Here is a 25,984-nt window from a genome sequence, read left to right on the forward strand (position 1 = left end):
ATTCAGCAATGCCACTATAGCTAAAACAACTTATTTTCTTCTTTTTTTTTTTTAGAAATGTTTTGTAACATGTATTAGTTATATACTGATCCTTATAGTTGGACTTCATAGAATAACCTTACGTTTTTGTTGTTGTGGTTGTTTTTGTGCCGTATTGTGCTGTTGCGTGCTAACAAACCATTCTGGTAAACCAGATTTCCGCAACTGTCACTGAAGTCAATACAAATTACACCATGCGGAAGTATCTTCAAAGCTAATTGAGTTACATTTCTAAGTATTTGTACTCTACTCAAGATACTATAGGGTGAAAGTAACTTGAGTCATAGCCTCCTATATACGGAGAAAGCCTGGCGCGTCGCGTGAAAAGACGGCCGCCGTAAATGGGAAAGGAGGGGCGGAGAAACGGGAGCGGAGAGAACCTTGACCGCTAGCGCCACAAAAGAGCGAGCGGCCAAACGCAGAAACAATCTTTTTTTTCTCTATCTTTTCTTGTCGCTATCGTGGAGAGGAGAAACTCAACGTCCACCCTTTCCCGTTTCTCCCTGCGCCCTTTCGAATCGCCGCGCCCGTTTCTCCCGGAGTACGAAAACGACGGTGACGAAAACACAAACACAAGCGTGGTTCGGGGAGCGGCCGCTCACGACCCAAGCGCTCGCTGTCTAGGTCTGCCCTTTCTGCTCTGCGCTACCATACTGGTCACCGTTCGGCGCGCTCCTCCTCTCCTTTTTCCTGCGGCCGCGCGCTCTATGGCTCCGTCGTCGATGTGCCAGGCTTTCTCCGTATAGGGTGTTTTCACTGACGTAATTTCGTCCACCATTTTGTTGTTGCTATCTGTCTGGCGTGTGCCAAACTCGAGCATTTCAAGGATTTACATGCGTTCTCAAATGCGTAGAGCACCACTGACATCATTTCAAGCGGTTACGGTGTAATCCTTCAATGTAGTAAATTTGTTTGAAGAAACAAACTAACAACAAAATGGCGGATTGACGTCATGTGCAAACAACCTATAGAGGAGGCTATGCTTGAGTACAATTTTAAATAGTTTAGGAAAAGGTATTCAGTAACTTAAATACTTTTATCGAGTACTCTGTCCAACACTGAAAAAAGCAGAAAAATTAACCCGCTAAATTTAGCGAATAAATCTCCCCGCTCAATTTAGCGTAAAAATTTTACCGCTAAACTTAGCGTGAAAGTAGGGAGTTTTCGTAGCCAGTTTTCCCACCTCCGCTACACTCTCCGGAACAAAGCCGCCACTACTGCGCATGTGCGACGCTACCTTTGCCTGCAGAGTACTGGATCTCGTAGAGGGTTGCGGAGAACGTTGCGGGACAGCGGAAACGATCTACGAGAGCTCCCTGATTTGCCCACTAAATTTAGCTAAAAAATTTCCTCGCTAAACTTAGCGGAAAATTTCCCCGCTAAATTTAGCAGAAAAAAATTTAACCGCTAAATTTAACAAAACAATTTACCTGAAAAAAATTCCTTCTAAATTTAGCAGAAAAATTTCCTCGCAAAATTTAGGGCAAAATTTCATCGCTAAATTTAGCGGAAATTTTTCCACGCTAAATTTAGCGGGAAATTCAGGGAAAATTTTCCGCTAAATGGTAGGAGAGCAGGAGAGGTGGAGGAGAGGTTACGGAGGGGGAGGACGGGCATACCTCCCCTCCATACCCTCCCCTCCTTCTCTTCTTCTCTCTAATTCGGCATCACAAAAAATTGTAAACGTCTTTCTTTTTTTTTTTTTTTCAGTCAATGTATCTGCAGCTTTTTAGAAGCCGCGAAAAATGGGTATCATATTTTCGTCCATTTCTAGTATTGAGTGTGTGCCTTCGATGACCCACGACGTCGATTATCTTTGGTGGTTGTGTCTCAACCATAGAAAAAGTCACGTGACCATGGAGAAGAGAGTGAGCGCGACTCAAACCAGCCAGTTCTTAATCGGTGGTTTTCGGGCGGAAAGAAAATTAATGTTGAGCCGCAAATTGTCTTCTGGGTAGTTGGGCTCTCATATGTCATGTACAAATAAAAACCTTGGTGAACATAAATACCCTGCCACTGTCCATTTGAGGCTTAGAAAGGAATTGAAAGCAAAATGTGGTATTTTTTATAATCCGGAATCCTCATAAACCCGTCTCCTTGAGGAGACGTGAATTAAAAGGAAGCTACGGAGGTTCTTGAAAAAAAAAATGAGGTAGAAGTGAATTCTAGTGTATTTTTACCCCGTGAACCCAAATGCCCAAACCATTAGCTACGCAAGTATTGCTAAACGCGAAAAAATGCGAAAGGCAGTCGCTGTACGTGACGTCATCAACGGATATTTTGGCTGCCCAAGGCTAGGGAGGCGGGGGTGCAGCCCTATTTTGAAATTGCTTTATGGCCCTCCGGCGCGTCGCATTGAAACATAATTGGGATATCTGTTATTTCAAAGGTCAAATGAACGCAATTCAAGTCTTTTTTTCTCAAATGCAGAACTGCCCCATCAAAACAACAAAAAAAAAGGGGGGGGGGGGGGGGGGGGGGGGGGCGACGGCGACGGCCAAGAATGGTTGACAGAGTTGACAGTTACATTGGCCACGCGGCATCGGTACAATAATAAAATAATTGTACCAATAAGAAAATGTTATAGTATTGATTAAAAATAATACCCAGGAAGGCGCGGAATCACACATAAATTAATAATTCTTTGTTTGGGAGTGAAGGGAAAGGAAATTGAGACCATTTCCGACCGAGAGTAAGGCTAGGGGGCGCAAGCTACCACCTAGTACGGAGAGTTGCAGTTTGCATGATCTATCTATTTATCTGCTCTAGTTTGGCTGGTTTGGCTTGGTTCGGCCGTTTGGCTTGGTACTGAGGGCGGTTTTGCTTGGTGCGGGCCGTGCGGGCCGTGGTGCGGAAAGCGCGGAAAGTTTTTTGGGTGCTGTGCTTGTTATCTTCTCTCGGGACTGGTCGGCACGTAGCGAAGGGGAGTTTCTATCGGTTGTTATGTCCTGCCATCCCTTCATAAATTCTTCAAGCTCTCCCATATCATCGTACGGTCACCGTAGTTAGCGATGGAGAGTGACGGAGGAACGTGCGACACTGGAACTTTTGCTGAAAGTGTGGTCACCGCAGACACCGAGCTCAGATTTCTTCCCGGACGAGCGCGTTCGCTACTCGTCAACCTTCTGGACGCAGGCGATGGATGGAAAAAAATACTTTACCTCATCACGCATCCAGATCACTCCGACAGGAAACTCTTTAACGCCGATCATGCTTGGTAACCAGGGGCAACAGACAGTTCGACGACGGGCGATCTAAAGTTACACTTTTCTCGTACTCTTTAGGGTTCTTGAAAACGAAACCAGACGGAGCCGCACGGACGAAATATTGAAGTCGTGGAGTACAACTGGACGCAACCGTCCTAAAATACGAGATCTGCTGTGTTTACTCAAAGAAGCTGAACAGTACCGTGCTGCTTCGATCATAGCGACCGATGTGCTTCAGGGTATGTATTCCCGTTGCTATATTCATTTCACCCGTTAGGACAGTGGACACAATAATTGTATTGCCATGCCCCTCACTCTAGAGGCGCCTGTGGACGAGGGTGATGAGTCTGTCCAAGAATTGCTATCTCAACTTGATATGGAGCCATCGGCCCCGCCCCAGTCTGTCACCGATTCCAGTAAGTATATGGTGTGGTATACTTTTATGCCCACAGCAACGACAATGATGCTGCGTTTGTGCAGCATAATTTCGCCGGCATTCAATTCTGGCCCTACACAATTTGCATATGACAGGGGAGGCGTATTGGGATTGAGTAAAGCTATACGCACTACGTCGTGCACCTCGACCGGAAATGGCTATACGCACGACGCGAAACTCGTATAGACACTTTGCAGCAGCAGTGCATGGGCGCCGCCATAACTGACCTCCGGTTTTTGTTCCCCTTATTACGTTCACTTCATTACTACCATAGCACGCCAGGTTATTGACATCTTAGATTTTATTCTGTCTTGCTCCCCAGCATTGGCCTTTGTGGAGGTTCGTCCACGCCAATTTCAGTGGCTCGGTATCTCGGTAAAACAAGAGAAGGTCAGCAATGGCGGCTGTATTCTGGCGCGTGTGTAAAGCGTCTATAAAACGAATAGGTACAACTAGAGCACTATATAGCTCCTTCGGAGCAGAGTAGTGCAGAGCCGTGTATACAGAGTTAAATCAATGGGAGGTGCGGGCAGAGCCAGGGCGTGCAGTGCCAGATGCAGAAAGAGGGTTTGGCATGCTCTTGTGGCCAATCAGAAGCCTATAAGAATCCCCTAGCGGTGGTAGCGACAAACAGTTTTGGTCGTTTTAATAAGTATGTAAGAGATAAATGTAGTAACTTTTCATGGTTGAAAATAGGATGCACGTGATGTTTCGATCATGATCACACAAAAAGATGTAAGAAATGAATGCATGGCTTGAACTCTGTTTTGCTCGGACAGAGTGTGACCGCTCGGACGGCAGATTTCCGGCCCTCGGCACTTGGCGTACGGATTATGTCGAACGTTCCGCTAGTCGCACTCTTCCACCATGATTTTGGATGACCGTGATTGAAACATCACGTGCACCATATTTTCAGTCACCGAGAGTTACTCCGATGCACTTATCAAGTTTGTTTCTTGCGACCAGCGCCAGGGTATTATTTCCGGCTTCTGATTGGCCACATTTGAATTTCTGAAGACGCCCTGGAACACGCCCAGCATCGCTTTCAACCAACGGCGCCTCCTCATTTGTCTCCAATACTTCCCAATGAATGGCCAAACTCTCTACATATACGGCTCTGGAGTAGCGCAATCTAGAACGCCATCTTTCAGCGACTAACGGCAAACGCCAGGAGGTTCCAACACCGGGCAGAAATGCATGGGGATTGTGAGAAAATTGTTTTCTTCAATATTGTGGTGATCTACAGAACGACAATAGTTTTTAACATAAGAAAGGAACATTTTAGAATAATTAGCGCTAAGTTGTGTGCCACGTAAGGACGTAATTTTTTTTAAAAATTGCCTGGGCGGCATCATGCGACAGACGACGCGGCGACGTCACACCATTCACGCGACCCACTCCGGCCAACCCAAAAAGTCCACCTCCGCTGCGTACAAAAACTGTCTGCTTCAAACGCCATTGCCTTCTCAAAATTTTCACATGCATCCGATAGTATAAAAACTTTAATAAAGTGTTTAGTGCTTTACTAACTTCACGACAGACTAGTTTAGAAAAGTGTGAACTCGGCGTTTATTTTTTAATCAGCCATGTTGCGTCGATCTCCATGTGTTCTCCCATAGGGCGGGCCGCCTCCTGGAACCCTGAGTACCAAGTGACTCGCGCCGAGCTGCTCTGTCGGCCATGTTGTCATCAAAACACGCAGATCAAAGAATTGCGTTACTCTGCTCTGTAGGAGTAATATAGTGCTCTAGTTACAACAGGTTTCCAAAGCGGTGGCGCAGAAGGTGTCTGCTTTATACGCAGCAGACCCAAATTCAATCCCCAGTGTAAGATTTTTTTTTTCTTTTTTTTTTATATAGCTTCTTTTAGTGCATTTGGCGATATTTACGACATCTCTTTTTTACGATTAACGCTGAAAAAAAGAAACAAATGTTGTCGGCGAAACTTTGCTGAACTAAATGGTATGGGACTCCCTTTCTGGAGGTGCAATCGGGGACAGCGGGACATGGGTTGCCGGCTGGACGCCGCGAAGCGGCGTGTACGAGGGGGGGGCCAAGTGGGTTGAAGGGGGGTGCAACGATTTTAAGATTAAAAGAATTTGCATCTCGTCATTTTTACGTTGTTTATCGTGTCCCGGAGGATAGCAAAAACATCTCCTTCATTAAAAAATGTTGCGATTCCACTGCATAATTGCAAAGACAAGGTCGAGCTGTAACAAGGTGTTACACACACACACCCACAAACTTGGCGAGTTGGTAAAAGTTTGACATGGTGGGTGTAACAGCTTCAAAAAACGAGGACGATGAAAGGAACAGATACAACAGGACAGCAGCTGTACTCGCAACTGAAAGGTTTTATTTTAAAAGGAAAAGCGAACAGATACGTCAGTACCAGATAACACAGTGTGTAATCAAACAATATGCCCTCCACGTATTGTTTGATTGCACATTGTGTTATCTGGTACTGACGTATGTGTTCTCTTTTCCTTTTCAAATAAACCCTTTCAGTTGCGAGTACAGCTGTTGCCCTGTCGTGTCTCTTCCTTTCATCGTCCTTGTTTTTTGAAGCTGTTACACCCATTATGTCAGAAGTCTAGCTTTTTCCGCCTCCTATAGCCGCGAGTGGCAGCCAAAGGAACTATGGCGAGAAGCTTACGTGACCTCGCTAGGCTCTAAGCTGCAGCATAACGCCTTCTAATGTCAGTAGAGAGAGGGACAGGAAGCGTCTTTTAAGAGAGCCTACAGGAACCTACTCCGCACCGCGAATTACGTCACTAGGAGTGCGACCAGGTGTGACACTGAAGATTAGGAGTTTGTTGAGGGGCACCAGAAATGCCAATATTTATCTTTTTTTTACACCACTAGGACACGCAGGCAAAATCGGTTTTCTGTTCTTTACTTCAGAAGTGTCAGAGGGAAACTTCCACAAATTTTTGACCGAAGTCCGGAAATCGTTGCACCTCCCTTTAATATTTTTGTAATTCGCAGCTGCACACTGTCACCGCCAAGCAATGTGAGCGCTGGCGGGGACGCTGGCTTAACACGCTCCCCAATGATACACGCGCCGTCTGAAAAGTGTGACCCAAATGGTGTGAGCTCTCCGTGTCGTGCGTACGGCCATTGCCGGTCAAGGTGCACAACATAGTGCGTGTAGCTCCACTCATTGGGATTTGCCCTTGGGAGAAAACCATGGGGAAAATCCAGGTTCATGATTGGCCTATCTTAAGCATGTGATGCCGAGCTGCGACTGGCATAGAGAGCTGTACATTCGTCTCTTATGTGAGGAGGGGGAGGGGGGGGGAATGAGAAAATTGCATTTGGGTATAGCATAATGTTACTTGTATGAAACAAAAGTAGACAACTCCCCTTGTTGCTTTTACATCACAGAATTTTATGTATTCTCTTGAAAACAATTCTGCTGCATTCATTACTATGTATAAGGATTCTGGTCAGAAATTCGGGGGCGGTGGGGAACCCACACGATCGGATATTTGAAAGCAATAGACCTTCTGTCGAATTATCCAAGCATCAAAAAGAATGCCGGGAATGTAGGTACACGCACTGCGCATGCTGGCGTCTTCAGCTCTAACTGTTTGAAAGCAAAAATCTAAAACAAGTGGCAATTTGCATGTATGTTTCACGGATGCTTTGTTTTGGTTATTTACTTTGAATATTTTCTATAGGGAAGGCGAGCACGCGCAGCATGTGTGCTTACGTTCCCAACATTATCTCTTTGATGCTTGGGTAATTTAGCGAAAGGTCTATTCCGGGATATCTACACGCAACAAGGGCGAGTGCATCTGAAACCATTGTATGATGATAGCTAACGCTCCTCGCAATTTGCTACGAAGTCCCAAGCACATGCTGCTTGTTTGCCACATGCTTGAATTTCTGCTAAATATCTAAAGCGTAAAGGACAGACAAGGACAAGAAGAAGACACGCCAAACAAGTTGCATATAAAGGACCTTTACTTTTAATAAAATGAGCAGAATGACATCTTGTAGACCCTGAGATGGGGAACAATAAAAAAACGGACGAAGACAACAAAATCTGAAACGCAGCTGAAATTTATTGATATGAGCACACCAATGAAGGTGTAGTTATGTTATTGGGCAGTGATTTGTCCTGCCATTTTGTTCAGGTTGCTCTTTAAACAGCAGCCAAAGGTTCATCAGTTGATGCCATAGCATGTGGCAATAAAATAAGTTTTTGACAGGAGCAACTTGTTGAAAACTTTAGTAGCAAAAACCGTTACAACTGCCGAATCCCCCAACATTGAGTGGGACATAAGCTCATTCCCATCCACCAGAACACGCAATGCTGTCATCACTTCCATTGGCTGGTATAGGCTATCAGCAGAGCAGAGATACAAGTCTCGGTGCATTAACGATCATGCCGAGGTTTACCGAGCCAAAAAACATATTTTGTATATGAATGCTTTGTCAGGTATGACCTCAGAACTGCCTCAAATCTTTTAATATGAGGCTTGTGAGTATGCATTTTGGTGTTTTTCAATAAAAAATTAATCTAAAGAAGACAACTCGGCGGGCAATTTTCAGCCTATCTGCTAGCTGAATATTACACATGCTAGTACCCATTTGTGTAGGCAAAGTTATGTCAGATTTTAGCAACAGCAAGCTCTTACAATTGTTCTGCAAACACAATGAAAATAATTGTCCAGGTGAATTATATGCTATCTCAGATTGACAGAACCTGAATAACTTCTGCAGAATACTATTTACTGTTCAACCTTGGTCTTTGAATTTTCTAGTATGCCTCACATCGAAAATTTGAAAATGGGTAAGCCTATGCATGCTGCAAATAACCTTCATTGACTGCATAGAAGTTTGGAAACAGCTGTGCATGATTAGATATTTACTTCTAGGTCCATATTGAACATTGTTTTACGCTCTACAATGACGGAAATGCTATTAAAAAAGTGTGAAGGGAAACAATGGCAGGGACATCTTGCATTGTTCATTTGCAGCTCCAGATGTGAACAGCACAGAGTCCAGTGATGCACTGGAGATTCCATATGCTGTTCTGGTCAGGGCTACCAGGAACTTCCATACTAAGGTTGGGGAAGGTGCCTTTGGCATTGTCTACAAGGGAACCCTGCCAGATGGCACGACTGTGGCTGTGAAGTGCCTAAAGGAAACATTCCCAAATAAATTCTTGTCAGAAGTTGAATTGCTACGAAGGTAACTATAAATATTCTTCCCTTTACATTGCTCATTCTTATTAGATGAACTCACTTAGTAAACTTCCAATGAGTACCTCCCCGCCCCCAAAACCTTCACTCTTTTTCTCTCTCTCTCTACACTGGTTCATCACCAATTGATTAGAGTGTCACTCTTTTTTTTTCTTTATACATTAGAACACATTTACTATGGCAATTTAGATATCATGGTGAACATTAGGGGAGAGGGGAACTGGCTTCTGCTGTGAAACATCAATGAGAGTTTATCAACTCACAGTATCTAGCAACATTGACTGCTTCTGAATACTGACAGATGAGTAAATAAAAATTACTTTCTTCCCTAGACTTAGACATCCAAACCTTCTACCGCTAGTCGGTGTTGCAAATGACAGCAGGCACTGTTGCATCGTCTACAAGTTTATGGAATATGGTTCACTACAGTCGTGTCTTGCGAGAGAGGTAAAGCATTTTTCTTATAAAGTAGTTATGAAAGCTTGCAGGAACCAAGCTTCTGCCTCTAACCTAACCGATTCTGACCTCCACAGGGTGTGGCTTGGATAGGATGCCATTTTTTAGGATGTGAGAAGCCTGTTGGTCATTCTTCTTTGTGTTGTGCTGTTTCTAGTGAATTACTTTGTGAATTACCAGTGTAGCCAAAGTGCCTGCATGCAGTCTTTCTAATGGTTGTAATTCACGTATGTGACCCCGTTGCAGCATAACATGGCAAAGGGCGAAAAGTGCGACCCCAGGATGCCAATCGGAGCATTGAAGAGAGACGCATGACAAGATATCATTGACATGCATTCTTCCTGTGGAGAGATCACGTGCTCCAATCTGTCATTTCAGTTGACTCATGGGGGCCACAGCTTTCGTCCTTTGCCAAGTTGTCTTGAAGCGAAGTATGCATGCAACGTGCACGCATACTCTACATGCAACATGAGGCATCATGCTGACTTTGAAGATGTGCTGTCTAATTTGCATTCAATGAGCATCGTTGCTGTGAATATTGATACAAGTCTCTCAAATATGTTACAGAATGATGTAGCTCCTATGTACTGGGAAAAAAGGATTTCTATTTTGACAGAAGTTGCTGCTGCTATCAACTTCCTTCATACTCGCACACCAGACCCACTCATTCACAGGGATGTCAAAAGGTATTCAGAGGTTTTCTTCCACTATTAAGCACATAGCCAGGATTTTTTTTTCTTTCTTAAAGGGGAGTGGGGGGGGGGGGGAGAGGAGGATATGGGGGGAAAATGAGGTGCCAGCAACACTGGAGAATTTTGTGAGATGGGCCAGGCCTCCTTGCCCTCCCCACAGCTACATGCCTAAGTTATACAGGTAGAAACTGAGAGAAAGGAGGAGACAAGGGTGTGTCAGAGCGCCGAACTCTGGTTGGAATGATTAGTGGGTGGGGGCAAAGCTAGCTGCCTTTGGCTCTACTCACTCTTCGAACACATTTGAATGCCAGCATTCGTCGTTCGTGGTCATACACATGTCAACAGTGAGTAAAGACAAAGGCAGCTTAGCTTTGTGTCTACCCACTAATCATTCCAGTCGGAGCTCAGCACTGTGGCGTTCTCGCCTCCTCTTCCTCAGTTGCTTACCCGTATATGGACAAGGTCAAAATTCTATATGTTATGCTGTTCTACCTTCCACCCTTTATCTCTCTCAAGGCAAACTCTGGAGAGTGTCCATTTTATTGGAAAACAGTTTGCTATGCCACTCCCAAGGACATAGTGATGAAAGTGAATTTTAGGTATAGAGCAAACTTACTACAAAGGTAAAGTTTTGCGGATAATATTAAATTGAATGCCAAACAGTTAGGCAGTGTGGAACATATTAAAACAGTTTCTTCCCTGGTTGGCTCTCTTGTTGATCCGTGCAGCATTGTGGCTGAGGTTGAAATGTGTTATTGTATTTATTTGAAGAGGCATTTAATTTTTCTGAACAGAGCCTGTGCATCTGTTTCCCCACAGCTCCTATGGGGGCTGATCATTATGACTTACAAAAGTATAGTCCAGCAAATGATGAGGTAGAGATATTATTTGGGTTCAAGAACATGACATATGCTGGGACATGGCTGATGGCAATCACATGTTCAGAGCCTCGGCACAGTTCCCATTTTTGAGTCCCAACATTACTGGTGCCTCATCATTTGCTAGGCTCCTCTATAGACCGTTCCATTAGGGTCACAGCAGAGAGGGTAATAGAGAAAAAAAAATGCCCTCCCCCTCTCAATCATTGTCGTCTGCTCCGCCGAGTGGGCTGTACCTAGCATCCGGCTGGCGTAAAAACCCTGTTTAAAATAGCGTCATTTTGGAAATTCCGAGCGCGGATGCGCAGATTTTGGTATGCCAGTTATCGTGTAATACTATGCTAGATAAAAAGACTAACAGGGTCCAATGGCGCTGTTGTCCAATTGCAAAAAGAAAATAGGGAAAACTGTGTCAGATTGGCCGGTCTCTTCGGCAAAAAGTAAATCCGGTTGCTGTACCTTTTTTACTATACAAAGTTTGTACTGGTGTAGGCCTTTAGCGACCATGAGTGGAAGTCTGAAATAATAAATAAAAATGTGCTCTCCTGCCGCAATACATGCAGTAGTTGAGGGTAGTACTGCCAGCTGGCTCAACTGCTATTTAAGCAACGGAAAAAAGAAATGCTAGTTAATCATTTACCGAAATAGAACAACAGAGAGCTATAGGCTGATTTTGGAGTAGCCATATACTATTCTAGAAATGCCAACCACTTCACAATGGCAGCCACGAGTGAGAGTTCGATGTTCCGTAAAGCCCGCCGATACAGCCCAAAGATGGAGAATAGCAACCTCCCGGTTTGTTGTCTGCTAGCAGAGTCGGGCGCGTGCCCTCTCTCTCGTTTTACCCCGCCGAACCCGCTGAATTTCCCGGATGTATGGAGAGGACGCTGCTGTCGAACAAAATGGTGCCGCCCAGAGAGCGCTAAATGGAATGGTCTAAAGATTGTAATTATTGACTTTCCATGTGCATTACAGTGAAGAATACAAACGGGCATTGTTCATGAGGTTGACATACTGTAAACAACTTAATTTTCGCGAATTTTGCGAATTGCTTACAATTCGAGAGAAATAGGTCCCGCAAACAATTCCAGTAAACTGTAAACATATTGGAATCTATATTAAGATCCCGTTGCATCATGAAAATTAGAACCCACGAATTATTCCAAAACTTCAGCTTTGACCTATATCGTGAAGTATTGAGCCTGCAAAAAATAAGTCGTTTACAGTATCTTTTTTTTATTAAACATAGTAAACCTTTTCAGCTTCGAAAAATCTGAGTTGTTAATGTAATTACAAAAGAGGTTAGCTGCTTCTGTTTGAACCATTTTTAATATTTTCAGACAAACTGTGATCTTCTTGATATAATAAAACGCATCAAACATATATCCAACCATATATAGTCAATTATTTACTTATTTGCGTATACTTATTCCCTTTGCACCGTTAAATGGTATGCAGGAGGGTGCATGAGTGCAAGCATTAAAAACTTCATGCACATAAATAAGCAAGAAAAAATTTACTGCTCTAAAGCTTTATAAAGTATTTCAGTGTCGTCCCTGAGCTCAAAATGGACTCTGTGCAATGAATTTATGTTTGAATATCTCGAGCAAATTGAAGGTGCTAATGAAAAACTTTGTGAACCTGCTGGCTTGGGGACCACCAAGCCAGCAGCACCAAGCCTATACAATTTTTAATTCAACTAAGAAATATATCTCTCTATTAAAATAATTTCTTAAGAAAATAAATTAGTGACAATGAGCACAGTCCTCTGCATCCATTGAGAAGTCCTAAAGTAGGTTGCATGCTTGCCTCTTTCGCAGTGCAAATGTGCTGCTGGATGAACACTGGAGTGCCAAGTTGGGGGACTTTGGCCTCACACGTGTACTGGCCGGAAACGCCACCGCCGTCACAGAAATTGTTGGAACCACAGTTTACATGGCTCCAGAAGCCTTCCGTGGCGTCGTCTCCCCTAAAATGGACACCTATAGTTTTGGTGTTGTCATCATGGAGATACTGACTGCACTGCCACTCTATATTTCCAGTAGAGGGCATGCCAGAGACATTGTGAGTAGGGAATCTCAGTACTCCGATTTCTGTTGGCGTCGGGGTGGGGACCCTCCTGTACCGCGGAAGGCTAACAACAAAAGGTCAGTGGGTATACCAGAACACGAAAAATATAGGAAGCAATATGAATACTTGAAAGGATAAAACACTGAGGAAGGGGATGGAAACAGGACTTCTTTCATGACCAACAACATAGAATGGCACAAAATATAAAACCGCCCCCCAAAGGTTTCAACGTTCTTGAAAAAGGATAGGAGAAAATTGTTAAAAAAGAAAGGGAATTTGCTATAAATATAGAACTTTAAAAAGCGCTGGCGTCACGACGAGGTATCAGTAATCTGGTCATCTCTGGTTTTAAGAATTCAACCTGTCTTTGCCAGTGATAATGAAGGTAAAGAAATGTTGTTGACAGTCCCCTTGTCAAAGGATTCAATGATTTCTCTCTCAAATCTGTTGTTGTGCTTGCCCAGTATTCTAGTATCAGAGAAAGAAGGAGTACAGTTATCGCACGTACGGCTGTGAACGACGATTGGGTGAAAAGACTCATTTGAAGCCTTTGATGCTTGCAAGTTGTGTTTTCTGAGTCAATAATTAATGCACCTCCTAGTTTGTTTGATGTACTGACTGCTGCAGCTTAGCGGGATTGAATAAACCATTCTCTCTTCACACTTCACAAACTTTTTGGCGTGTTTAAAAAGCCACGTTGTGTCGAACTTGGACGTGATAGATCTTACACGGTGCGCGGATTCGTGCATGTAGGGAATCACAGCAAAACAACCTTTCTTTTTGGCAAAAGCTTGCGGAAGTTGTGGGCTGAGAATGAATCTCTCAAGAGTGGAACGAAGTAGGTCTGCAGGAAAGCCTGCTTTTTCCAACCTATGATGCTGCAACTTGAGGCTACTTTCGAAGAAATGCGCACACGACTTGAAGGGTGTGGACTTGAAAAGTGGCCTCACTATGCCATGCTTAACTGACTTGGAGTGAGCACTGGTGAAAGGGAGGACTAGCTTCTCTGATCTCTGCTGGAAGGCCCAACAAAGACCTGAGGAATGAGAATGCAACTGTAAGTCCAAGAATTGTAATCCTTCCTTTGAAGGATTTTCCCACGTAAAAATTGAAAGAAGTCCTGTTTCTGGCCTCGCCCTCGATGTTTTACCACTTCAAGTATTCATATCTATTCACCAACCCACTCGTTTTTAATTATTACTATGGGAAACACGAAATCATAAGGAGGAGCTCACCAAAGCTAAGAGCTCATATTTCGGAATACAAGTAGTTTGGTTCTCGCACATATTTTAGCTGATCTATATTCGCAGCACTAATTATACAATGCATTACCATTTATAAATGCGTCGTAATCCGTAAAATACCCAACAAGCTCCCCTCCATAAGTTAGAGAAAACTACGAAGAAATATGTATGGATGCTTGTTAGGCTCGAGAGCAGAAAAGCAGACAAGCCTATGGTAGGGTAGGCCTATGAAAGTAGGAAGCTTCTGGAAGCGACATGAGGCCACCAGAGGTGAAGCCAGAAGTGTGGAGGGACACGCCCCCAGCGACGACCAACACCAAAAGACACTATTGAAGGAAAAGAAGAGCTGACTCAGCTGTTTTGGTCACCCTCGAGGGGAAGGGGGGGTAGGCCCTTGTTTGATCTCACGGAGCAGTATAGGATTAGTACAAGGGCCCGGCGGAACCCATCATTTATAAAGCAGCCACGCTGCTCTCGTCGACTGCTTTGCGCTGGCACTCTAACGTCAAGCTTCGCCTCTTCACACCGGCACACACACACAAAGCTTCCCCGCATTGCACTGGCTTCTCAAAGAAGCAGCCGACGCAGAGAAACACTTCAATTAGGTCGGGGGGGGGGGGGGGGGGGGGGGGGTGGTGGTCAGAAGTTTTGCTTGGGCCTGTGCTTGATATGTCCTTTGCTTATATTTGAAATATCTCTTACCAGTGAGCAAAGCTTCCCACAGCCATTACAAATGCTTGGTTGCCCAGTAGAAGGAATGTGCCACCCAGAGGTGGCAGTGCTTTACGAGAAAATCACTGCTCGCGGAGTACCGTGCGCTCAGCCTCGGGGCTTGCGTTCCAAGTGCGTGATCCCTCCGAGGCAACGAGTGGCACTGCACGGTACCAGTGGCCAAAAGCCACTTTTCCTAAAGGGGTACGGAAACAAAATGACGTGAGCTCTCTACCCCTCGCTTCAAAGTGGGCCAGCGAAAAGCGCAATCCGTATTGCGCTTGTGACATCAATAGCTTTCGCACGGTCAACGGTACTGTAGCTGCGAGCCTTGCCGCTTGGTGGCATCAGCATGTGACAATCTCGCCTAGTAGTAATATCCAAGGGCTGTACGCCCTATGGCCTATACATAGCTTGCCCGTAACGTCAGTAGCGGCCATGCCGGTATTTTATGTGCCGTGAGCTTTCGCTTCACCATGGTAGTTTCGCACTGCAGAAGTAGTGGCTCGAGGAAACCGGTAAGTAGAAATGACCATCAGTACCCAACAATGGCGTATGGTTGGCCTGACGGAGGTCCCCACATCCTCAGATCAAGCTCCTACCTAACGTCTGCAAAGAACGGCAATCTTGATTGTGTTGAATGCACGTTGCAGAAGCACTGTGGAGCTGAGACTCCAGCCAATGCCACAGCCATGAGAGCTCGAGTTCGCTGCTTTGAAGCGTTGTTCCGCAGAACGATCAAGCACTCTCTCTAGAAATGCATGTCTCAAAACCAGGAGCGCGGGCTAGCTTGCACTTGTAGCTTTGGCTGCAGTCTCAGATTATGAACGCTCTCCGGCAAGCCACATTCAGGACTAAATAACTCCACGAGAGAGCCATACTGCCGCAAACTGGCACTGCTTCTTAGAAACTCATGACGTGATGGCATTTTAATGGAGCTTCACAGACCGCCACCAGACGCAATTTTAAAATCTATTCATTCATTTCAAAATTAATTTTCTTGACTTCTCTGCCTGCAGCCCAGAAACACTGGTCTAGGCTAGTGTTTCTGGGCGGTCAGCACAACATAGACCACATCTAAACAAGGAAATAAATGTATTAACATTTTGTTTCCATACCCCTTTAATACTGCGACGCTACAAAAATTAAGTAGTAAAGTAACAACTTTAAAAGGCCGACATTGCACGATCTTGGAGCCAAACTATACATTCTTGCAGGTTAAGAAAAGCAGACAGAAAGGCAAAGCCCTCCACTTTTACCACTTTAGCAAAGTGAACGCTCTACTGAATTGGAAAGTGGAGGGCTTTGCAAGAGGTCCTGTACTGCTTTTCCTGTTGCAGGTTAAGGAAAGTCCTGCTTTTCTTAACCTGCAACAGAGTATAGCGATTTGCTGTGAAAGCAGTTGGCACTCTACCACAAGCCATTTTCCTCCATTACGGTCAAGAATGGAAGAAGCGGCCAGGGAAAGCTTTGCGCAAAGCGACAATCTCGGGGGTCGTGGAGTACATAGAGTAGTTTTGCAAATGTTGGACAAGGTGAGCCACTTCTACTGCAGCCAAAGCTTGCACCTCTGTTTCTGAAGCACTCGGTGGTAAATTTTTCGTCAATTCGGATTTATCCGAAAAACTCGGAATTTTAAGGTCACAACAACAAAATAAAAAGCTAAAGAGACGGTGTTTTACAAATAAGCTTTATAAGATGCTGTACAGTCAATGGTCCTGAGGGTATACCACTTCAGTTTCCTGTGAAATTTCGAACTACTGGCGAAAGGCTCGTCAAGATTCCTTCGAGACAAGAGAAAATGGTACCTGGACATTGTATTTTTTTGTTTCTTTTCACTTTTTAAAAATTTGGAATGCAGTAAAATAAGCTTCGAATTTTAAAGAATTGAGAATCTAACCAAAATAAACTCGCAATAAACCCCAAGTTTTCAGCAAAAAAAAACTTCGAAAAACACCCTACGAATTTAACGAAAAAAGTGAAAGCCGTTTACAAATCCCTGTAACGCCGAATTGGAGCGCAGCTCTTGAGGAGGAGGAGTGAAGGGTACTGAGGGGAGGGTAGACCCCTCCCCCTTCTCCTCCTCCTCCCCTCATTCTTTAATATGCTCCGGGGGGGTGTCACGTGACTTCGGGGAGGGGGTCACGTGACCTCGGGGAGGCGTGACCTGGGGGTGACCTCAAGGCCACGTGACCCCAAAGGTGACCCCCACGTGACCTTGGGGTCACGTGACCTGGAGGGGTCACGTGACCTCGGGGGGTCACGTGACCTCAGAGGGGTCACGTGACCTGGGGGTCACGTGACCTTGGAAGGGGTCACGTGACCTCGGGGGTCACGTGACCTTGGGGAGGCGACCACGTGACTTGGGGGTCACGTGACCTTCAAAGGGTCACGTGGGGTCATCTTGGGGTCACGTGACCTTGAGATGACCTTGGGAGGGGTCACGTGACCTTGGGATGACCTTGGTTACGGCGACGCCGCTCAAGCCGGGAACGGGCCCCTAAGAGCTGCGCTCTAAAACAAAACCAGAAAACATGGAATCCTATAGTCGGTGACAGGTCAAGAACGAAGTGGAAGCTCCTCCCACCCCTTTCCACTTCAGCAGAGTGAACGATGGAGGGGAGGTTGCCTCCACTCCAGCATTCACTCTGCTAAAGTGGAAAGAGTTGGGAGGAGCGACCACCTCGTTCTTGATCTGTCACCGACTGTAGACCAACACGCGGCCCTGACGTCAGGCAGCTGCGATGGCACTGTCGACGGCACTGCGCATGCGCAGATGCCTCACTTCACGCGAATTTGGTTTCTGCGCACGCGCAGTACCCACACCTGGTGTGGGCAAACGCAAGCTTGTTTGTAAACAGCGTGTCGGTCTATAGGTATAGCTTATTTTGTTATTGGTTACTCTGTTTAGCTACAACAACCGTAACTTCCTCACATTTTGATTTGCTTCCTTAGCTGTCCTACTTGAGTGAGGAACACCCTGATGACATTGTGCCGGCCCTTGATGAGTCTGCAGGAGAGTGGAACATGGATCTGGCAAGAAAGGTTCATGAACTCGCAGAAAGCTGCATTGACCCAGACAAACGGAGGAGGCCAACTATGCAGCCGGTAATGCTTTTCTTTCACTAGTGCAGCTTTCGTGCAAGGGCGGGACACAATTCATGAATTCTGTATTGTGCGCAGTAAGACATTTACAAAAACGAAAGCTCTAGAAGCAAAAGCTACACATATTGTTTTTATTTTAGAAATTAGACCCTTGAATTATTTGTCCCAAAGACCTGTATGACCCCCTGAAAGTCAGGTGGTGTAGAGCCTCATGATGTAGCATAACATACTGCTCATGTTGCCCCTGGTGATAGTAATCTGCAGAATACATTTATATTGAGAGGTTTACAGAATCATAATTGCTGCAATGAAAGTCGCTGGCAGAGGTTCTAGGCAATCCACCAGCTTTGTGTTCTTTTCTGCTGCCTGCTACATGCTGATGCGTATCGTGAGCACATTTCTTGTGGTTGCTCAGGCAAAGAGCTGAAGGTACCTGCATCACCTGACTTGCTTATATTGTTATTGTGCAAAGAAGAAATCATGTTCATCTTGTATCCTGTTATCGTCAACTTTAGATGCTAGACCCCATTCAGTCATTAGTGTATGCATCTTCAGTCTTAGCAGGGAGTCAACCTTTCACTACCATGACAGATTTTTTTTTTCCTTTTTTATGGTGGTCATTAGCTTCCATAAACCTGGGGCACATACTCACATACTGATAGTTCTAAAAGAAGACCCCAGTGCACACGAGCTGATGTGGTGGCAGCATCTCGGAGACAGAATTTGCATTGGCAGTCTTTGAGAAGTGCAAATATGTACAGGGTGTCCCCCAAGAAATAAACTGCATTGCTGAATGCTCAGCTTTCATCCAAATGTAGTGGCTAGCTGTCCGGACCAGATGCCAAAGTTTCGGAGCTTGCCATTATCCGGTTCAAAAGTTGTGGGCAATTTTCGAAAAGTTTCAATGGGAAAATGGTAGCCGACGAAGCCTACAGGGGTCAAAGTGCAACACCGATCGTGCCATTGTGTGCCAATACACTTTCGCCATGCCATCCTGCTCCCAAGTGCAAATATTGTGCCAAAACTAACCAAAAAGCGTCTTTTCTTTTTTCGAGTCACTAAATTTAGTGGAGTATTTTTGTTTACTGGCCCCTGTGGTCTACCGTATTGTGTTTGTTTAGATAATTCTGAACCGATGTAGTTGTGTCAACATCAAAGCAGGCAACTCCGCTTCATTTTTGATATTTAGGAAACTATGCGGCCCTCTTCAGTATCATATAGGAAGACCCCATGTCAAATATTACGATCTAATTACGTCTATATATTTAATAAACTGGCCAGCAAACTTTCAAATGAGCTAAGTCGCCGAAATCTGCCAATTCTAGCTTGCGACGTGAGGCGCAATCGTCAGCGCAGTCCATAGGGAGTTTTCGTAGACCGCGCTGCCCCCGCTGCTAAGCGTTCCTCAACGAAGAAGTGGCTACTGCGCCTGCGCGCCGATAGCCTTGACTGTGGAGTTCCCGCTACCGTAGCAGGTTGCGAGGGCCTTGCGGGACGGCGCAAACAATCTACGAAAACTCCCTAATGCGACGGAGTTGGAGCGGCAAACGTTGAACCACTACGTCAGAGGCATGACTACGTCATTCTCACATTTTGTTTGTTTTTACTTCTCAGAGCGAAATTGAACGATGACGTCATGGGTTTCTCCTCTTGCTGTTGGCTCAACGGCGTCCACGTGATCACCGTAACGCGGATGAGCTAGTTTGCGCTGCCTTGCGCGCTTATCGGTCTGTTTCTTCGTTCCCCCTCTCCTCTTTCGTCTTCTTCCCTTCCCCGTCTCCCCCGGGCCATCCCGCGTCGCGTGTCCTGTACCTCGCCCCCACGAACGTCACAAGACCACGTGGTTCGACGTGACGTGGCCATGACTCTGACAACTCGAGACCAATGTTGCCTGACGCAACCGAAGTTTCAATTTCGGTATCAGCTGATGTTTAAATTAAGATTACACAAATATTATTCCACATTTCGCAAATCCGAAGATGTAGAGCTGTTTAGTAGTGCTTTGTGAAATGGAATCACATGCAAGCCTAGATTTTTTGGAATTGAGCGGAGTTGCCCTTTAAGCCTGCTAATCAAGTGCGAAGCACCTATGTATATTCATCTAAGGAGAGTTACTACGATTTATTCCGGATCGATTAAATAGACACAGTAATTGTCTTGTGTGTATGTATGTTTATACAGTTGGAAGTTAGTCAGCCCCAATAGGCGTCTGGTGTCTCAGCTGTAGATGAACAATTTAGCCAGTCTAGTACAACTGCCAGCCTGGGGTCTTTAACGTGCACCACGCAGTAGTGATGCACGACTGTACGCCGGTACGATGCTCATCCAGATTGAAACGGGCAGGGATGGGGATTGAGCCCAGGATCCCTGGATTCTGCAGCACAAGCTTTCGCTCCACGTGCTCCGAGCTGGTGTGGGCTAGCCCACACCCCTGAGCCCACAGATACATGGAGGTGGATGGAGTCAGCTACTGGGAATGGACCCCATTTTTCCATTGAGTTTCAGAAACTGTTCAGAAAATCACTTGCAACTTCTTAATAAGATAATGGTTCGTTCTGAACTGCCATCTGGTCCGAACTGCTAGCACTATGTTTGGTCTAAGACTGATTATACGGCACTGCATAGTCTATTTCTGCAGATAAAAGTAAATTGTTTTGGGGGAGCATGTGCATAATATGTGAATAAGTAAAGCTCACCCACAGCATTGGAAAAAAAAATATTCTAAAAATCTTTCTGAACTGTTTTTGTTTTTCTTCCTGCAGGTGTATGAGCGAATTCTGGAACTACATAACATCATGTTTGCATTGCCAGCTTGCTAGGAGGCAACATTTCAGGATGTTTTCATGCTCCAAGACGAATTGTCCTTTTTGGCTAAAAGTCTGAAATTCTTCAGGCAGATCTGTATGCCATTAATTGTGTGCAACTCATTTATTGCCTAAAATGTTGCAGTATTTTTGGATGTTGGTGCAAACACCTTTACATAAAGTTTTCCCCCAAAAAAATTTGACTTTCATTTGTTTCATGAGATAATGAACATTTTGGTACGTTCTTCTTCACATAGAAGTCCCAAAATGGAAGCAGGTGGCTCCCATTTTTGTGGTGCTCAACAAAGGAGAGTGTGCTGATTATGTTGTGTTCCGTTTATTCTCGTGATATGCTGTGCAAGTGGTTTCTATGCATTAAGGAATCTCCTTTCTACCAAAGAGCCCTGCAACTTAATAGACCTGTACCACAGCGTCCGCCATCGGACATTATAGAGAGTGAGAGGGTATTGGAGTTGCTCGCAGTTGCCTCCAAGGTCGGCTTTGTCGTCTGCTAGAACCAGTTGTGCCTAGCGTTCCCGACATTCCTTTTGGTGCTGCAGACGCTGCACGCCTCGAATAAGTTCTATTGGTAGGTTGCATGTCTGCGCAATCTCAAGATGGTGTTGACAAAAATACCATTTTCAAATTGGATGATGGACTATATCATGTCATTGCTCTAACAAGAATGTTTGTTAGTGCTGTTGATGGTTCAAGCTTCTTTGAAATTGTGCTTGATATCTGTGGAGCCAGAATTTTGTCAACCTTGTCCAATGTAGCAAATAAACCTGGACTCTTCAAATGATACTGGAGCAAAAGCAACTTCTCCAGAAAAATTGCAACACATTTCCTCAGCCGTTCACCTTTGACCAAGAAGAATTTGTTTGGTGATAGACTGATAAAGGATAACCATAACACCACAGGTAGGCATGCTTTGTAAAGATTAGCAAGGGTTTTAGATTAGCAAGGGCTAACAAGTCAAGTTTCTTAAGCGTGCAATTCTGCTAAACCCAACTTTCCAGAAGCTATGCATTTAATTTTGATATATGACTTTTGCCAAGACTTCACTGCCATAAAGTCCCGAGCAAGTGCCCACTCAAGTTTTGGAGATAAACATGTAAAACTGGGGAATGGGTGCTCCTTAGGTCAACATTATGTAAAGATATGCCCTTTGTGTATTTTCCTAATGTTACAAAATTCAGGCGTGGGCGCTTATTGTAAAATGGCCGTATTCTCAGTGAGGGGTGAGCTTGGTCTTCAACATTTTTGTGTCATTTCCAAGCTAATTTTATTTTAAATTTCCACATCTATTATAAATGTTTATTCTGAGCACAAACGTAAGTGATTGTTTTCATATCAGTTTTCAAGAAAGCTTCAACTTTATCACAAATGTTTCCGCCCAACTGTTTTACGATATCAATAATAAAAAATGCCACAAATCATCATGCTCTGCAAAGAGTTGAAAGTACAACGAAACCACCATTACAAGTTAAGGATCATTCTAAAAAAAAAAGAAAAAGTTGTCATGAGCTGAATTTTCTTGCCAACGATTAGAAATGAGTTATTAAAGTTTTTGCCAATTAGAAAATATTTTAGGTAACATTTTCCAGAAGTATTAGTTTTGCTGCACTCTGGTTTATCGAGTATTAAACCCTGATAAAAGTATTAAAATTCAAAGTTTAGAGAAAGATACTATGAGCAAAATATTTTGTGTGACAAAAAATTGAATTCTGAGAAAGCAGAAAAAGCTTTTTTAAAACATGCAAGCAGCCTGTTTGTGACTTATAGATCAAGAATCATCAATCATGTGTGCAGGTCAAGATTATTCCTTCTATTAACTTTGCTAAAACAGATCTATGGATTATACCAGGACAAACAGTGTCCCCGGCATAATTTTCACCTCAGGGAACATAAGTATAGACCGACACGCGGAGCGGCTCTGTTTACCAACACGGCCGGAAGGCCGCGCATGCGCGGTAGCTATGTGGGCAAAAGCAACCCGGCTCTCCGTGTTTTCGCCATTGCGTTGTATGGCGTGCGCTCGTTGTTGACGTTGTAGAGACGCTTCTAGCTTTATTTGTGAGTCGTGTTTCCTGGCAACGCATGTCGAATGCTATGGCCGACAATTTGAGCTCGCTACCCGAGCCTGAACGGCGGCGGTATCGAGACAAACTGTGAGTGGACGGCGTTGCCTACGAGGATCCGTACGCCGTAAACAAGGCCTGCTGGACTTCCGACGTGAAGTTGCTGCCACCGAAGTCGACGGCTCACGTCGTCGTTTATTTAGTTCTTTCGCCCAGCCGGTTTACGGCCGACACGGAGCAGGCGTATAAGTCTCTCGAGGCCTACGATTACTTCGATTCGGTTTCCGCACTGCCGGCGAAATCAGCAGACTGTGGGTCCGCGGAAGTGTATTTATTAATTAAATAAACGCACACAGCGTCTTCAAGTCAAGGTATGCTATTCTTCCTACTCTCATGACCACAAGGCATGACAAGCAGTAACGCTTTGTCCGTTCTGCTGCCTTGGCGGTAACACGTTACAAGTAACGGCGTTACCAGGAACGCGTTAGTTTTTTCAGTAACGTAGTAACTTACTCGTTACTTTTTTGACATAGTAACTGGTAACGTACGTACGTTACTATTTCAAGTAACGTAGTTTCGTTACTCGTTACTACAATTACACTTCAATTTTTTCCGTGTTTTTAGGCGTCAAGCTATGTTTTTCTTTGCGTTTTTTTCTCGTGAGTATTTGGGTGAAACCGTAAGAAGAGATAGAGTAATTATGTTCAGTTTCTGCATGAACAGAATGTTTCTTGATATATGAGCTTATGCATACCTGTATCGTCAAAACCGTAAAACGTCTTAAATCTTAATTTAAAAAGTAACGCAGAAGTAACGTGCGTTACTTTTTATCGGTAGCGGTAACGCGTTAATTTTATTTTTAGGCAACGTAGCTCAGTAACGCGTACCTTTCATTTGTAAGTAACGAGTAACGTATTTCGTTACTTTTTTTCGGTAACGCCTACAACACTGCCGTTCTGCTGCCGATCCCTTCCTGCTTGGTAGCACGGGCGTTGCGAGCCTCCGACGAGCGCTTGGCCGGTGCTTTGTGCGCGAACACCGTGGCAACAAACTCCGGGTGGTCTCGATCAGACGACGGTTTCCCTGCACATAAGCAAGCCTCGGGACGGAGATTGAAATGGAAGCCGCATTTGCCTCCAAGAAAGTGGTTGCCGCGCAAACGGTCGTTCGCGCGCAAGGCGACCATAATTTTCGATCCACGGATATTATCCACCTTCTATGCCTTTCAGAGTTTGCCGGGAACATGTAGAAGCTCACTCCGCTACTTTTCTTGCACATTTCGGTGAGATTAAGGGCAAGACAGCTTCGCGGCATGCTGAAATGCTATGACGCCCATGAGAAACGTGCGCGCTTTTGCCCACACCCCCCGGCTCCGGCGCGATCGCAGCGCCGCCGCAGCGCCGTGACGTCAAGCCCGCGTGTCGGTGTATAAGGAGTAGTACAATTTGTATCTATACCTTGTGTGACCTCTCCCATTTATGCATAACTTGCTGTAGTTACGAGGATGTGCTCTACCATAATCACCACGTGGTGCCACCAGGTGACATGGTCTTCAGCTGCAGTCCTGGCGTGGTACCATAGAACACTTTGGTTATGGCTATTTTTGATACACGGGTTACTTTTAGGTAAAGAAAGTGCGCTTAGATTTTTCAGCAAAATACTTTCACGACTGCTTCAGCATCAGCTGACATGCATAGATGCACACACATCTGCAGAATTACTCTCGGAGTGCATGATTTCTCCATAGTCTCAATAATCCTTTATCAACTGATAGCCAAAATATTTTATGAAAATAAAATTTCTCTTGTGCTAATGAATTCTCAAATTACGCTGGCCGCAGAAGTTCCAAAAGGCGACTCTACTGGCAACAATGAAAAATCCTTACTTTTCCCTCTCCGTACGACTCGTCGGCAGGATTAAGGTGGACAAGAGTTAAAGTTTGAGTTGACATGTCTTTCAACTCGCACACTTCATGTCTGGTACTACAGAGCTTTAGGAAGTAGGTGTTAAGCTCCGATCTGCGATAGAGTCATTCCCTGATGAGTAAAGCTATACGCACTCCGTAGTGCACTCCGGCCGGAAATGGCTATACGCACTACGCGAAACTCGTATAAAACGAATGTTTGCAACGAGTTTTCTAAGCGGACTTCATCCGACTCCACCTTGAACGCGAGGTTTCTTTTCGTTCCGTCTACGAACTGCGACCTGTGTGGCTCGAGTGAGACGATACAACACGTCTTCGTCGAATGCTCAAACGCGTACCTCTTCTGGGACGAACTCGGGGTGGCATTTGGACAGGACTTTGAAGTCGAGTGGATAACCTTTAAGTATTTGCACCTCGGAGGAGCCCCGGCAATCGTCCTGCTGGGTCTACAGGCCGTTTGGTTGGCGCGCACTGCCATGGTGAAATGTCACACCGACACTAGGCGGACATGGGACTACTTCACGTCTAGGCTGAGGTGGCTCCTCTCGATTGCCGCGGGAGAGGAATACCACGAAGGAAGGGAATGGCAGCACATAAAGGAGACTGGAGGCAAAACAACTCAGGGACCAGTGCGCCCGGCAACGGAAGGACAGGGGCGGGGCTAACTGGGGCTCCCATGCTTTCTGGCCGGCTAGGGGTTGATTGCGGCAAGGCAACGGTCCAGTGAGCAACTGTAGCAACTAGATTCGTGAGGGCGCGAGCAAAAACGTTTTTCTGACAGTAGGCTGTTAACCAGCCCAGGCGAAAATTCAAAGTGGTTTTGCAAGTGGTCCCACTTGCCAGCAAGAGGTTCCACTTGAAAACCACTTTGGTTAAAGTGGTTCCACTTGGACTGCGGACCACTTGCCTCCCAAGTGGTTGGAGTCAGAAAACCACTTGGCCCCAAGTGCTTCCATTTCCCTTCAAAGTGGTCAGTCAGAAGACCAAAGTGGTTACAGCAAGAAGACCACTTGGACCCAAGTGGTCAGTCAGAATACTTCTGTTCCAGCCCTTTTATGTGATCACTCAGCTATAAAGTTTACCATTTTCACCTTGTGCTTCAAAGAGGTCAGTGTCAGCACCATTT

General features: G+C 45.1%; 1 protein-coding gene across 1 annotated transcript; it reads left to right on the forward strand.

Annotated features, from left to right (window-relative positions):
* Positions 1-2,824: 2,824 nt before the first annotated feature.
* Positions 2,825-21,655, forward strand: LOC8031220 (interleukin-1 receptor-associated kinase 4). The gene is made up of 9 exons (XM_002404719.5): positions 2,825-3,256; positions 3,324-3,484; positions 3,566-3,661; positions 8,669-8,882; positions 9,226-9,340; positions 9,917-10,035; positions 12,740-12,983; positions 17,900-18,052; positions 20,812-21,655. Exons 1-9 carry the CDS (start codon positions 3,051-3,053, stop codon positions 20,866-20,868), a joined length of 1,365 nt encoding a protein of 454 aa, XP_002404763.4. The 5' UTR covers positions 2,825-3,050; the 3' UTR covers positions 20,869-21,655.
* Positions 21,656-25,984: the final 4,329 nt, after the last annotated feature.

Source organism: Ixodes scapularis, unplaced genomic scaffold (assembly GCF_016920785.2).
Source record: "Ixodes scapularis isolate PalLabHiFi unplaced genomic scaffold, ASM1692078v2 PGA_scaffold2__306_contigs__length_199485367, whole genome shotgun sequence".
Lineage (NCBI taxonomy): Eukaryota > Metazoa > Arthropoda > Arachnida > Ixodida > Ixodidae > Ixodes > Ixodes scapularis.